Raw genomic sequence first — 14,880 nt, forward strand, 5'->3', positions numbered from 1 at the left:
TGACCTCATGCAGACCAGAGACAGCCAAAGGCCCGGATATGTCCCAGAGCAGTAAAATGCTCATGTCTGATCTGGAGAATTGGTGGATAGGAGTTTGGGCAACACAGCTTTCCCAGGAAGGGGTAAATCTTATCAGAAGCCTAGGTCACCCCTTGGATGGGGGGGAAGGAGGAAGAAGTTCAGTGTAGCTACTTCCTAGAATCTCTTAGGATATATTTAGACAGAGTTACAGCTTTAATCTGGTAAGATTTAGTCCATTAGGTGTAAACAAATAAAAGATTGAATTGGATTAAATTTTGCTATGTTACATTTGGGCTTGGGCCTAACAATGGCTATGTTTAAGCCAGTAAAAGAAAAATGCCATTGGAATGGAGCATAAATTTTAATATGCCCCCAAGTATGTAGGTATGCAAATTCATATCCATTAAGATACCATCTCATTTCAGATTTGCTGTTTCTCATACTGTAGCTGCAGAAGAACCTTTTTCACTGAAAAATATGACATATTACAAACAAACTCATCCCATTCAAATTTTGAAAAACAGAATGTCCAGGTGAGAAGAAAAGTAGGTACTTGATTCCACATGTTCATTGCACACCCTATGTTTACAATTGTATGTTTTAAAGATGTGTTAGGGAGTGCAGCCCTCCCTCTACCATTAATTAAATACAATAAATTTGGCTTCTAATATATCTTTACATTAGACATACTTGCACTAGATCTTAATCATCGGAGTTTTGCCTCTCTGCTGAATAAAGTTGCTTCTGGAATGGACTGCTGCTTTCTGTCCCTCATATCTTGCCAACTATGGCAACACCAACACAATTTTGTTCTGTAACAAATAACATTCCTCAACCCACTCATTCCCCAAAACAGAGCCATGGTAGTGGTAGCTGAGGCAGAATATCTTCAAAACATCTGCTTGCAGGCAACATGGATACAAAAATAATAAATAGCTAGTCATAGATGTACCCTTTCATGATTCCTAGCATGAGTTGCCTACAATTATTTTTTAAAATAAAAACACTTCTATGCAGGAAGCTTTGTTCATGGATGAGGATAATTTACTAAATTGATATGTTGTCTTGACTCCTTGCAAGTCGCATGATCCTTGGAATGCCTTAAATGTATACTAAGATTGCATATGAGAAAGTTTAAGGGGTGGATTATATCTGAAGGTAAGACTACATTGTGAATTTATAGCAGGAAGGGTTGTATTTTTTTTTTGCAACACCTATTAATTGTGCAATATGAGAATTATAATTAATAGAATTGAATTTTTTATTCGGCAAGTGTGATTGGATACACAAGGAATTTGTCTTGATGCATATGCTCTCAGTGTACATAAAAGAAAAGATACGTTCATCAAGAATCATAATCAATTAAGCATAGCTGGAGATCATCAGGTAGAATCATATGGCTTCAGGAGCTTTTATAGCAACACCCAGCCTTGTGAAGGATAAATGAAGTTTGTTTCTATTACTGTACTGATGTATCACCAGCCCAGTTGCCTGAATTATTCTATGGAATAGATTATAAATGTGTATTGCTTAAAGGAATGTGTTGCCTCTTGCCTTCTAAATATTTTTTTCTCCCTAAAAGTAGTAACGTATATGCTGATCATGTTTCTAACTAGGTACAGATTAGCAGCACACACACACACATGAATCTACATATCGATGGGCATTGTAAACATAGATCATAATTACTCAAGATCAAACCCTAGTAAGGGTAAAATAAATAATAAAAACCCTATAAAAACCCTAGTAAGACCACCCCTGGAATACTGCAACCTATTTTGCTCACCATACTACAAAAGATGTTGAGACTTTGGAAAAAGTTCAGAGAAGAGCAACTAAGATGATCAAAGGCCCAGAGACTAAAACATATGAAGAAAGGCTGCAGGATCTGGGTTTGGCTAGTCTAGAGAAAAGAAGAATTAGGAGTGACATGATAGCAGTATTCCAGTATTTGAGGGGCTTTGCCACAAAGAAGAGGGGATCAAATTATTCTCCAAACCACCAGAGGGCAGGACAATAAACAATGGATGGAAACTAATCCACAGAAGCAACCTGGAATTAAAGAGAAACTTCCTAACAGTGAGGACAACTAACCAGCTTGCCATCAGAAGTTGTGGGTGCTTCATAAGGTTGCCAGGTGTCCACTATTTGAGCGGACAGTCCATTTTTTTCACATGTTCACTATTTTTTTTCACAAAATAGTGGACATTTTTTTTATTCAAAAGCTTTATGATGAAATGGTACGTAATCTAAAGCTGTACAGTCTAAGAGAATAAGGATAGGAGAATCGCGTTTTGTCTTTTTTTTTCATAAATTGGAATGAGATAAAGATCGAATATCCATTGAATTCGATTCTCCGAAAAAATTAATGAGATTAAAATAAAAATATATTATAAAATTATGTACAGTCAGTTCACATTTTTAAAATGTATTGTAGCTTGTGTCAACTGACCTAAAATGGCGTCGAGTGATGAGAGTGACAGCGGCGAGATTTCGAATTCTTTAAAACGAAAGAGAGGAGTGTGCAAATACACCAAAGACTGGGAAGCTACTTTTGCATGGATTACCAACAACGAAACCGACAGAACAAATACGACGGCCTACTGTAAATTGTGTCAGAAATTGTTCACAATTGAATATAATGGTATAAAAGCTGTCACACAGCATGCAAGCACAAAAAATCATTTAGATAAGGAGAAAATAGCTTCCAACAACAAGCGAATCAATTCGTTTTTCATTGTTAAAGACTTCTCTTTCAGTGAGAAAGTGACTGTAGCTGAAATGGCTGAAACTTACCATGGGATCAAACACCATATTTCTTTCCTGGCTCAAGATTGTGGTATTAAGTTAATGAAGCAAATTTTTGATGATTCAGAAATTGTAAAAAAGATGTCTTGTGGAAGAACCAAATCATCAGCTATTGTCAATGAGGTTTTGTATCCTTTTTCTATTGAGTTGGTTCTCAATGATCTTAAAACTGGAATTCCATTTTCTCTCTCCACTGACGCATCAAACAAGGAAAATCGCAAAATGTATCCTGTTGTTGCACAATATTTTACTTGTGAAGAAGGACTGTGTGAAAATTTTAGACTTTTATGAGGATTCTTTCGAAGATTCTACATCAATAAAAAATCAGCTGTTCAAGTTGTCAAGTTCTTAGTGATAACGAATTGGAAATAAATAATGTTTCAGCTTACTCAGCAGATAATGCATCGGTCAATTATGGAGTGAACAAATCTGTTTACCAAAAATTATTGCTGGAAAATGACAATATTGTAGCTGCTCATTGCAGTAATCACATTTTACACAACAGCGCAAAAAATGCATTAAAGCAGTTATCTTTTGATATCGAAAATGTAGTGCTGAAGGTTTTTGCCGAATTTTCAAATTCTGCGAAGAAACGAGAAGAGTTGAAATCATTTTTTGAGTTTAGTGAGTCAGAATTCCATGAAGTTTTGCGCCATGTTTCAACACGTTGGTTAAGTTCGTTTAAAGCGGTTGAAAGACTTCTTTTAAACTGGATACCTCTAAAATCGTATTTTATTTCTCTTGGATCTAATGAATGCCATAAGGTTATCTGGAACCTTATTTCGGATCAGGAAAATGAACTCGCAAAGGACGATGAACCAACAATTTCAGAACTGTATTTATATTTCACGCACTTCTTCATGTCAATAATGCAAAACACCCTACTGAAGCTGGAAAGCAAGAAAATTCTTGCATGTGATTTTCACATTATCATGTGTAAGCTGCGTGATTCTTTGCAAAAAAAAATATGATGAGCAGTTTTTTGGAATGAACGTTTTATTTACCTTACGTAAAAAACATTTGCCTGAGAATGCCGTGCAAAAGTTCAAGAAAGAAGCCATCAACGTGTATCAAAGAGCCATTGCGTACCTAGAAAAGTGGTATAATTTCACCGATTCAGTATATGAATCTAAGTTGTTTCAATCTAATTGATCGTAATAATCCTCCAACTTTAGAAGAAATGACGAACATCTGGTTATTATCACCATGGCGAGAAGAACTTCCACCCAACACTCTCTTCGATGAAATTTCTGCCTTAGAAGAAGTTTATGTTCATCTGCAGGGCAATTCATCCCTTGATAAGTGGACATACTTTTTCAAGAAAGAGCCAGCTCCGAGTTTACTGAAACTGTTCCAGTATTGTGCATCAATTCCGTTGAATGTTGAATGAATTTTCAGCGTCATGGGAAATTTGTGGACTGACGAATGTAACCGGTTGCTTGTACCATCAGGTTGAAGTGAACTTTGTATATTTTTTAATATTTCTCAACGTTGTACTGAAATTAAAGAATTATTCCTTAAACACAAAGAATTGATCAAAGCTGCGCAGTCAAATAAAAAATACACACAACAGCAAAGTAAAATGTAATTTAATATTTTACGTAAAGTTTTGAAGTGATTATTTTAATACGTGTTAAAATGTTTGTAAGAAAATATATAATTTAATTGTAAATTTTTTAAAATTTTTTTTACTACTTTAACACCCCCTCCCCTCCGCTTGTCCGCTATTTTTTGGAAGGAGACCTGGCAACCCTGCTTCATCACTGGAGATTAAGAGACTAGACAGCCACTTATCTGAAATTGTATAGGTTCTCCTGCTTGAGTAGAGGGCTGGACTAGAAGACCTTCAAGGTCCCTTCCAGATCCTCTTCTCTTCTCTTCTCTTCTCTTCTCTTCTCTTCTCTTCTCTTCTCTTCTCTTCTCTTCTCTTTCTCCTCTCCTCTCCTCTCCTCTCCTCTCCTCTCTAACGGATCAGAATATTTTACCACGTTCTTTTTTTATTCATTTACTATGTACACACATAAAAGCGTGTAATTTACGAAAGCGAAAGCCTGTAATTTATAAAACCGAACTCTGCCCAAGCAGCATTAAAAAGTGTCTTGTTCTATTTCCTCCAAACAATAAGCAGAGTGCAGGCCCCGCCCTCCGTTCAAATACCAGGCCTCCTCGTTACCCGCCCAAATTTGTTTCGAAAGGGCAGTGATGGATAAACGTCTGGTCGCGTCTTCCAACCAATGACAGGCGCTGCTTTCCCTAGCCGCGCCCAGCACACAGGTTAAGATTCAAAACAAGGCAGCGAGGACGCCCCGAGCCTAAAAAAAAACCCCCGCTTGGCTTTCATCCTTCTTGATTTGCGCTCCCCGAAGGAGACCCACGGAGGAAGAGCTGCTGCGTGGATGAGAAGGAGTGGAACCAGAACCCCGGAGCGTTCGAAGGGGCGGGGTATGGCCGGGGTTGGTTGCTGAAGGCGGTGAACCGGTTGCGTGATCAGGGCTGCAAAGAAGTTCTTATTTGCGCGGGTCCCCCGTTGTCATGGAGCTCACGAGTAGCAACATTCAGGTGTTGCTTCAAGCGGCCGACTATTTGGAGCGCAGAGAGAGAGGTATTCCTTATTCTCTTAAGGGCGGTAAAAGGGGGCGACGCGTCTATGGCTTTTAACCGGAGGGCGGCTGAACTGGGTCTTCTCGGGAGGAAGGGAGAGAGTGGGAAAGCGGGGGCAGACTGAAACCTCTAAAACATATTTATACGTCTTTATCTATCTATCTATCTATCTATCTATCTATCTATCTATCTATCTATCTATCTATCCCTACCTACCTACCTACCTACCTACCTACCTATATATTTATATGTATCTATCTACCTACCTATATATCTATATATCTTATCTATATCTACCTACCTATATATCTCTATCTATCTATCTATCTATCTATCTATCTATCTATCCATCCCTACCTACCTACCTACCTACCTATATATTTATATGTATCTATCTACCTACCTATATATTTATATGTATCTATCTACCTACCTATATATCTATATCTATATATCTTATCTATCTATATCTACCTACCTATCTATCTGTCTGTCTATCTATCTATCTATCTATCTATCTATCTATCTATCCATCCCTACCTACCTACCTACCTACCTATATATTTATATGTATCTATCTACCTACCTATATATTTATATGTATCTATCTACCTACCTATATATCTATATCTATATATCTTATCTATCTATATCTACCTACCTATCTATCTATCTGTCTGTCTATCTATCTATCTATCTATCTATCTATCTATCTATCCACACACCAGAAGCCGAACACGGCTATGCTTCTCTCTCGCCTTACTGCGGACCAGATGTGTTACAATCGCAGAGAAGGCCGAAAACACAAAAGGCCCAGAGAAACCTCCGGTAAGGCTTCTTCAGTTAAACCTCAAGCTGTTTGTTTTTATACCTTTTTCCCTGAAGACTTTAAGACGAGGAGGAGCACTGCCCTGATCTGGAAAACCAAGTCTTTGGAAAAGGTTGCATTTCCTTCAGGCCAGCGTTAAAAGTGTGGTCTGGGGACCCTTTTTGGGGGGGAGGGGGTCTGTGAAGTCAAAAGCTTTAAAATTTGTTTTAATTTTTAATAAATACTAATTACATGATCCACAAAAAACCAAAGCTCTTTGGGGTCCTCAGTCATTTTTAACAATGTAAAGGTGTCCTGAGGCCAGAATTTGAGAGCCACTAATCCCTAGACCAAGTTTTTGTGTTTTTACGTCTACTTTTAGTTTCATTTCTCTCACTAAAAGGAGAAAAAGTACTTGGAAGAGCAGTCGAATAGAAGAAGAAAGGTACTATTCACACAGGGGTGTAGTAACCAAGCCTTTCCAATTGAAAGAACAAGATATAGTCAAAAGTAAGTGGAGGCTGGGTGTGAAATTTAAGGATTTAACTGAAGGAATGACTGCTGGAATATCAGGAAGTATTTTTTTAGTAGCAATTAGATTGACTAGTACTGGTTTAAGAAAACAAGACAAATTCCTTTGGAGTTTCTGAATGAACTAGGTGCTTCATAATGCCTTTTCAATTGAAAGAAAAAGATATAATCAAAAGGAAATGGAGGCTGGGTGTGAAATTTAAGCAGGATTTAACTGAAAGGATACCTGTTGGAAGTATTTTTTTAGTAGCAATTAGATTGACTAGTTATTCCTTTAGCATTTCTGAATGCTTCATAATACTTTTCCACTTTGTACTGAAGTATATAAAGACTTGGATTTAAATCTTTGACTTGACTTTGAGTCTTATAGACTTAATTATATAATTTCATATTTTACCTCTTTTAAGGTTGTGCAATGAATGAAGATGTTACTCCTTAATATTTAAGTTACTGGTATTGATATTTTTTTAATTGATTTTGCCACTGTTGCATAAGCATATTCTCTTTTTTAGCAAATCCAGCAAGTTTTTGGTTTTCTTTTGAATGGAAAAGATTACTGACCCCTCTCTTACTTCTTTGCATAAAAGAGGAAGGTTGAAATTAAACATTAAGAGATTTCGGTGTGAATGAATGCGTTTAGTTTGCTTCACTGAATGATATCGATAGAAAAAAATTATCAATTGTTGGAATTTTAAATATAGCTCATCATTTTTGATTTGTGTTTCTATTTCCTTTCAGGTCTGTACACAATGAGTTGGAGAAACACAGGTACATTTAAGAAGGAATATTCTAATTGAGTTTTTTTAGGCTCCTCTCTCCCACATTTTATTGGCTAGGGAGGAAGGTTGGACTTATTTCTGCCTAGTCCTAGCTATATTAATAATTAGGAGCCCCAATTCCTCCATTAATTTTCAGGGTTAGTTTAGGCTCCAGAGTCATCATTTTAAAATATGTTTTTCTTTTTCTGAATCAGGAAATGACCTTTCTGGGTCCTTCCTTCCATTTATGTGCAAGAACATCCCTCACCTGTTTCTCAATAATTTCATACTATTCATATGTTCATTTGAACTGTTTACCAAGTTAACCATTTTCTAGCTTACACAATGTATCATACCATCAATTAACCAGGCTGAATTTGCATAACAAACTAAGCACCAACAAGTGAATAAGGTTAACATTGGCCAAATTTAGTTTTGAGAAAATGCATATTTTTGGTCTTTATCTTGCCCTGGTAAGAATATTTCATTAATTCCAGACAATGAATTCCTGCTCTTTGTAATTCTTTTCCAGATTTATTTTTCCTAAATATTTTAAGTATCTATATATTTCAGGCTTCCTAAAGTGCGGATAGCTGATTCTTCATTAGCTTGTTATTACTGCTGTTCTCATTTCAGGTCAATGAAACTGAACTAGGAATACAGTTGATGGTAGATAATATTTTCTATGTATGTATTTTCAAGTTGAAATGCAGACCAAGATCATTAACTCTTTGCTTGTCTCTCTCATACACATCTCAATGACCAGAGTTACTTATATTCTTATTAGCAAAGGAACATAAAAGATTCAGATTCCATAGTATACAAATATGCCTAGTATAACACCAATCCTTAGATTTTCAGTATTGTAATGCTAAAAAATGATAAATTGCTATAGATAACCTATTCACCCAATGAAATTACTGTGATTAGTAGATGGCTAAACTCATTGGTTTAGTTTCCTACATGCCTGAGCAAGCCTGCCGTGGGCTTGCACATGCAAAGTATGAATGAGTCTTGTCAATGACATCACTTTCAGGTCCAATTAGTTTTAAAAACCCTGTCTCCTCTGAATTGATTCCACCCAGAAAGTGGTGACTCAATATGAAAATCTGGGAATTAAGGAATTATTGAGATCAGACATATATTAATGATCTACTCTTTGGAAAATGTGGTTCTGCCTTGTTCTGGAATCTAGAATTCAATTAAGGCTTTGCCTAAAATGTGATTGTCCACAGTCTGTGTTTCTTCCCAGCAGAAGGGCCCAGCTACGGCAGTGTTTAGAACAGTTGAAGCAGCAGATCCCCACAAATACAGAGCGTTCTCGTTACACAATGCTTAGTCTCCTGCATCGTGCCAGATTGCACATTAAAGTAAGTAATGTACCTCGCTTCTTCCAGGAAGCTGTAATAATATTGGGAATAACTAGACTGCCTTTCTTGACTGGTTTAGTTGTTGGTAATTTGCAAACGGTATTGAGTTTTCTAGTTTTAATATTTTATTAGAAATAACCCATGGCCTTTGAAGCTGAAAAATAGAAAAAAAGGTTTAAGCATGATCAAGTCAATAAATAGAAATGAATAAAGAAGGAAAAACCAATTTGTCATCTGAGAAATTGTCTAGAATGTATAAAGGAACTTCAAATCTCTGTTGGAAATTTGAACAATATGAAGGGACATTTTAATCATATGGTGGACATGTAAAAAATCCAAAACAAAATGGGTACAAATAAATACATTAATCCAGAAGATTTTAAAGATTAATGTACAATTGAAATCAGAACTTTCTGAACTGGGATTTATGGATAGCTAGAAAAAAACACATAGAACTTGTGCTTTTATGTATGACATTTGCAGCTTATTCAAAAAAATTCAAGAGGAAAAAATTGACTATCCACAATAGAGGAATGGTTGGTGAAGATGATGGAACTTGCAGAGATGGCTAAATTGACTTCCTTGATTTTGATTACTGGAAAACCCTTGTAGACTTTTTCCATGAAATGGAAAAAATTATACCTATGACATGGTTTTGATTAAAAAAAATAGAATAGAAAAAAGTGAGCCTTTTTTGTTATCATAGAATAAGACAATTATATAACATTACATATATGCTACAAAGAAAATCAGAAGCTTTTTTCTGCACGCGTTTTCTTTTGTTTCCTTTATTCTGTATTAGTTGTTTTCTTTTAAACTTTTAATAAAATTTATATTAAAAACAAAACCCTGTCAGCCTTCAAGTAAGTTTTAAGAACCAATGAAAACAAAGGGAGAAATCGTAAATCCATCCAAGAGTAACTTTTTATAATTTCTTCAGTTTTGTGTTTAGGATGGACTACCTAGTAAATGCTTCCAGCTGAATTTGAGAAAGTGGCTGTATTATTTTTTGTTTCCAACAGTAATCAGTGTAATGTTTCTAGGAGATATGAAATAAAAGAATCTCAATTGTAACTCCAAATATTATTTTCTTTCACTCCCAGAAGCTAGAACACCAGGAACAGAAAGCTCAAGAAGTGAAAGAGAGGCTACGTTGTGAGCAGCAGAATTTGCACCAGCGCTTAGAAGAATTGCAAGCCCATCTGAATATGGAAAAGGCAGAAGCAGATAGCCTGGATTCTTCTCGGTTCTCCTCTGAGCATTCTGACTCAGGTGGGCAATGCCCAGTAATGATTCTAGTGCTACATCTTCATGATGCAGACAAGTTATGCAGCAAAAAATGCACAGTCTGATAAGCAGAAAGTCACTGGCTACAGTGTTAATGATAAAAAGGCATGGTAAATTTGGTGATTACCTCCTAGGGTGAGGATGACTGAGCCAGATTTACATTTGTTTTCATTTTATAGGCCACATGGCTCCCAGCCTACAACTAAACAACAACTTATTAAAACAAAAAAAGGGAGCGAGGCTTCCCACAAGGAAGGCTTATGAAATCTCAGAGCAGGGGAGATCGTTCCAGAGGGCAAGAATTACAACAGTATGTAGGCTTTCTGGGGTCCTGCAAGATGACTTTAATTGACAGGACCCAGAATATACCCTTCTGTTGGGCTGAACTGGACAGGCAGAGGCAACAGGAAATAGGTGGTCTCGAGGAAAACTGGCTGTGGCTATGTTGAAAAGGAAGCTAGTATAAGAGAGACTGCATTCCATTTGAATAAAGCATAATGCTAAGGGGTTTTTTTTGTTCTGTTGCAGAAGAGGAAGTGGATGTAGAAGGCCTGGCATCTGCTAGCATTGGAGATGTCATGGCTGCCTTCAGTACTCAGCAGGAGCACAGCTATTCCAATGTCAGCAACTTCTGGTTATGGACAGAAGTTCAGTTAGGAGGACAGCATTCATCTAGACAAGCTTCAAGCTTTCCAGAAATTACTTCGTGGCAGGGTAACTGATACATGGTTTATAAGACTGTTTTCTGTAAGTAAAGAGGAACCCCCCTTTCTTACAAAAAAGACTGCACCTCCTCATCAAACCAAGTCTTGCATCTCCACCTTCTTCACAAAACCAACTAGGACAATTGTTAAAAGAGTTACATACTGAAGCTGGCTAACTATACGTAACACATGGTGGCAAGAGAAAGAAGAGTGAGGTTTCAAAATAATTGATATACACTTGGTTTGGATAGCTGCATCTTACACCCCATCCTAGTTAAGGTTTGTGGAACAGGCAAATCCATTCTGCAGAGACTTGGGCTGCTGAGGACCCCCAGGCATTTTAAACAAAAGATACTTAGCTCTTATCTACAGGGAGGATTTTAAAAATCCACATCACAACAGGTAAATGCTATGCTCAGCTTTTTTTTATATGAATGGGTCTTGTTGAATGGACTAATATTAAAGTTTTGCTTCAAGAGACCCTTTTGCCATTGCAAAATCTAGGTTTTTCTGACCTTTTGACTTAGGTGAACCACCTTAAGATGTACTCAGTGGGTTTTTGATAACTGGCATTTTTAATTATAACCTAACCTAGTAATTTGTAACATTTATTCATCAATAGCTACCAATTCTCTGGTCTCATATACGAAGGCTTGCTTTTGAGTTGCATAAGAGGCAAGTGTAAATAGGAAGATAATTAAATCATTGATGAAAAACAGATCCTGATACTGAAATAAATTGAAGTCTATTCTTTTAATGATAAATACACCTTTAAGAAAGAAGATGATTGTCATATTTGTACAGTCTCAATTAAAAAAACATAAAATCTACAGACATTCTGGTCAACTTCCAAAGGAAGGGAAGCTTAAGTTAAAGTGAACCTTCCAGTATTATTGTACCACTCTTGCCAGTGGCATTTAGTTCTTTCAGTGGAAAAACTGTTTTCTCACACGTACTGTTGCTTTTTTGTAGTAGCTGCCTTGCCAGCAAAGTCCTTTGCCTTCTCAGTAACTGCCAAGGCAGTCTCCTTGGCCGTTTCCACTAGTGTTTTAGATGGTGCTTCACCTGTAAAATCAATAAGCCAAAAGTCCAGGAGTAAATAAATATATCCACGGTACCTAGTTTTTCTGTAAAACTAGTTTGGAAAATATTGTATAAAATTTTAATAGTCATTACCTATGAGGAATGATTTTACATTTTTAATACAGGTAGTCCTCAATTTACAATCATTTGTTTAATGACCAAAGTTACAATGGCACTGAAAAAAAGTAACTTATGACAGTTTTTCCACACTTTATGATCTTGCAGGATCCCCATGGTCACGTAATCAAATATTTGGCAACTGGCTTATATTTATGACAGTTGCTATATCCTGGGTTCATGTGATCATTTTTTGCGACTTTCTGACATGCAGTGGTGAAACCAGATTCACTTAACTGTCTTAATAGCTTAATAACTGCAATGATTCATTTAACTGTGGCAAAGTAGGTTGTAAAATGGGATATAACTGTCTCACTTAGCAACAGAAATTCTGGGCTCAATTGTGGTTTTAAGTTGAGGACTACCTGTGGTACTTCAAACAAGTCCAAGAAAGCAATTAAGAATTTTCTTAATCTGCATTTGTAGTTGCTATTACAAATGTACCCACCTTGCATTTTTCCTAGCACATATTCAAAACCTTTAGTAGTCTTGGTCACATTGCTCTTGAATCTAGCCAAGCCAAATTCCTAAAACAAGAGAACAATCAGTTGAGCAAGAAGCAGAGATAAAAATAGCCTCTTCTGTACTTATTAGGAGAGCTTAAATATTGAGCAATCAGCCTGGTTTTTCAGCTAGATACCAGTAGTCCCAGATTGTTTATTACAGGCAGTGTCTTCTCTGTCATGCAAACACAGATCTGTAGCTCCCTTACCTGGATAGCACGGGAAACGCCAAAGAGACGGGAGGAGACCCAGGCTTCCCGCTTGACTTCTGTCCAGCTACTGTTTTCTGGGTTCTCTCTGTAAACACATCTCTCCTCCACTACCTGCAAGGGAGACAGCATTCCAAAATAACAATCACTTCCCCAAACCTTCTGAGTCATTTTATGTTGCAATAGTGGCTGCAAGTAAATGAAAAACATTTTACTATTACCATAAGACGTGCATGATTAATGTTCCAGGTGAATGTGGTCATGGTTCGATTCTGTAGGTCCACAATGGAATCTTCTAGGATGTAGACATGGCGGCCAATATTAGGTGGAAAGAAGTGTTCTGCCCAGCGTGGCATCCGGTTGGTTTTGGTTAGCAGCCTCCTGGAAAGCAGTTTCTGGTCATCGGTCACCTCTCGGTGCAAGATATCTTCTGTTAGGACATGCTTGCTAGGTAAAAAAGACAAAAGAGAATTTAAGATACTACCCTATGTTGTGCAACTATAATTAAATAGCAGTATAACACTCCTTACTTATCTAGTCACGCAAATCAGTGGAGTCAAATAATATTATTTCTGTCCTAGCTACCCTATTTTCACATCTAGAATCTTGTCAAAAGCACACCTGTCCTGATTGGGAAGGAGAAATGGAGCAGCATTGCTTTCAAGTTTACTTTTGACAGAATTGCAGTTCTACTAGCATGCATTTATTTTATTTCAGAATCCAATGGGCAAAAGAAGTGGTCTCATGTTTAATTAGGTCGACCACCTTTTAATTATTCCAGCCAAATATAGATGTTAAAGTAGGGAAAGTAAGTTAAGTAGGACAGTACAGTGACCAAGATTAACCTTGTTAAATTAATGAGATCAGGATAAAAGAGGCTTTGCCTACTGACTTAAGATAAGCAGTTGCTAACTAAATTTACCTCAGGAGTATTATTCTATACTATTGGGGTCTTTCCCTAAGAGGGGCTCCTTTTGACAACGGTTTCTTCTAGCACCAGTTAAACCGAGCCATTCTTTTCTATTGATCATTCTTTTCCCGCAGGAATCTTTGCATTTCTTTCTAAACACAGCAGCCAAGAAAAACCCCACCCCACCTTCCTCTTATTTCAGCTTCCACTCGCAGTAGTAAAGCTCTCTTAGATGACGCTCGAAGCAGCCACAAACTCGGCTCGGCTCAGCACCGCTCGCTCGCTCCCTTCCTCCCTCTAGTGGGAAGAGATCATCACACGGCGGCCTCTTCGCCATTAGGAGGGGAGTGGTGGGGAAAAAAAGGAGGGCTGAGATTTGCAATCCCTCCGTTTTCTCCCCTTTCGACTTCTCCATCAGCTGCCCGCGGCTTCAGCTTTTACCCCTGGGGCGGGAATCCCGGGTCGGCGCAGAGCTTTTCTCCCCCAGATCGAGACTGCAGCCGGAGCCACCCGCGTACTTACTCGGGAAGTCATCGCAAAACAGCTGCGCTTTTTTTCCAATAGCAAGCGGGATGAACGAGACGAGGTTTCCAAACGGCAGCCCTTTTTCGCGTCTTGCCCCGAAAGAAGAACCTGCTGCGTGCAACTACGGCCCCCCTCTCCGCCCAACCCACACACCTCCCTTTCTCTAAGCCCCCCACCCCGCGGCCAGGAGACGAGGGTCCCGCCCCGCAGACGGCGAGGCGGAGAAGCGTCCCACGGTCCGTTCCCGCGCGCTCCCCCTGACCTGTAAGGGTTCGGGTAGCGCTGCCAAAAGGCGGTGAAGACTTGGTCCCAAGGCCCTTTCAGGACGCTCAGGGTCAGGAAGTACTTCCCCATCGGCTCCGCGGTCACCGATCCGGCGGGAGACGGGAGAGGAGGAGGAGGAGGAAGGAGCCGGCGAAGAGCGGGGGAGGCGTCACCCGGCTCGGCTTGCTCCGACCCGGCCTCACGCTCTCCCGCCGTCCCGTCCCCGCAAAGCGGGCAGCGCTAAAGATGGCGGCGGGAGCAGCAGCTGCAGGCGCACCGCAGCCGCCATGCAGAAACAGGAGAGCCGTAACGACTTCCGCGGGGCGACGGCGGCGCTTCTTCCGCCGCTTCCTCCTCCCTCCTCCTCCCCTCCCGCTTTCA

General features: G+C 38.7%; 2 protein-coding genes across 2 annotated transcripts; one reads left to right on the forward strand and one right to left on the reverse strand.

Annotated features, from left to right (window-relative positions):
- The first annotated feature begins 5,269 nt into the window (after positions 1-5,269).
- Positions 5,270-11,453, forward strand: MXD3 (MAX dimerization protein 3). The gene is made up of 6 exons (XM_070933793.1): positions 5,270-5,431; positions 6,144-6,258; positions 7,508-7,537; positions 8,783-8,897; positions 10,001-10,169; positions 10,713-11,453. Exons 1-6 carry the CDS (start codon positions 5,362-5,364, stop codon positions 10,904-10,906), a joined length of 693 nt encoding a protein of 230 aa, XP_070789894.1. The 5' UTR covers positions 5,270-5,361; the 3' UTR covers positions 10,907-11,453.
- Positions 11,454-11,622: 169 nt separating this feature from the next.
- Positions 11,623-14,838, reverse strand: PRELID1 (PRELI domain containing 1). The gene is made up of 5 exons (XM_070933794.1): positions 14,498-14,838; positions 13,022-13,247; positions 12,801-12,914; positions 12,537-12,615; positions 11,623-11,953 (listed from the first exon to the last, which is right to left on the reverse strand). The coding sequence occupies exons 1-5, from the start codon at positions 14,587-14,589 to the stop codon at positions 11,835-11,837; spliced, it is 630 nt and encodes a 209-aa protein (XP_070789895.1). The 5' UTR covers positions 14,590-14,838; the 3' UTR covers positions 11,623-11,834.
- Positions 14,839-14,880: the final 42 nt, after the last annotated feature.

Source organism: Pituophis catenifer, unplaced genomic scaffold (assembly GCF_029215685.1).
Source record: "Pituophis catenifer annectens isolate HBS135680 unplaced genomic scaffold, rPitCat1.0.hap2 SCAF_2, whole genome shotgun sequence".
NCBI lineage: Eukaryota > Metazoa > Chordata > Lepidosauria > Squamata > Colubridae > Pituophis > Pituophis catenifer.

Coding starts and splice junctions, on each gene's coding strand:
- MXD3 (XM_070933793.1), top strand. CDS start 5,362: ATGGAGCTCACGAGTAGCAACATTCAGGTGTTGCTTCAAGCGGCCGAC. Junction 6,259..7,507: donor AAGGCCCAGAGAAACCTCCG/GTAAGGCTTCTT, acceptor ATTTCCTTTCAG/GTCTGTACACAATGAGTTGG. Junction 7,538..8,782: donor AATGAGTTGGAGAAACACAG/GTACATTTAAGA, acceptor TCTTCCCAGCAG/AAGGGCCCAGCTACGGCAGT.
- PRELID1 (XM_070933794.1), bottom strand. CDS start 14,589: ATGGGGAAGTACTTCCTGACCCTGAGCGTCCTGAAAGGGCCTTGGGAC. Junction 13,248..14,497: donor CGCTACCCGAACCCTTACAG/GTCAGGGGGAGC, acceptor TTTTTTACCTAG/CAAGCATGTCCTAACAGAAG. Junction 11,954..12,536: donor TGTGCTAGGAAAAATGCAAG/GTGGGTACATTT, acceptor TTGATTTTACAG/GTGAAGCACCATCTAAAACA.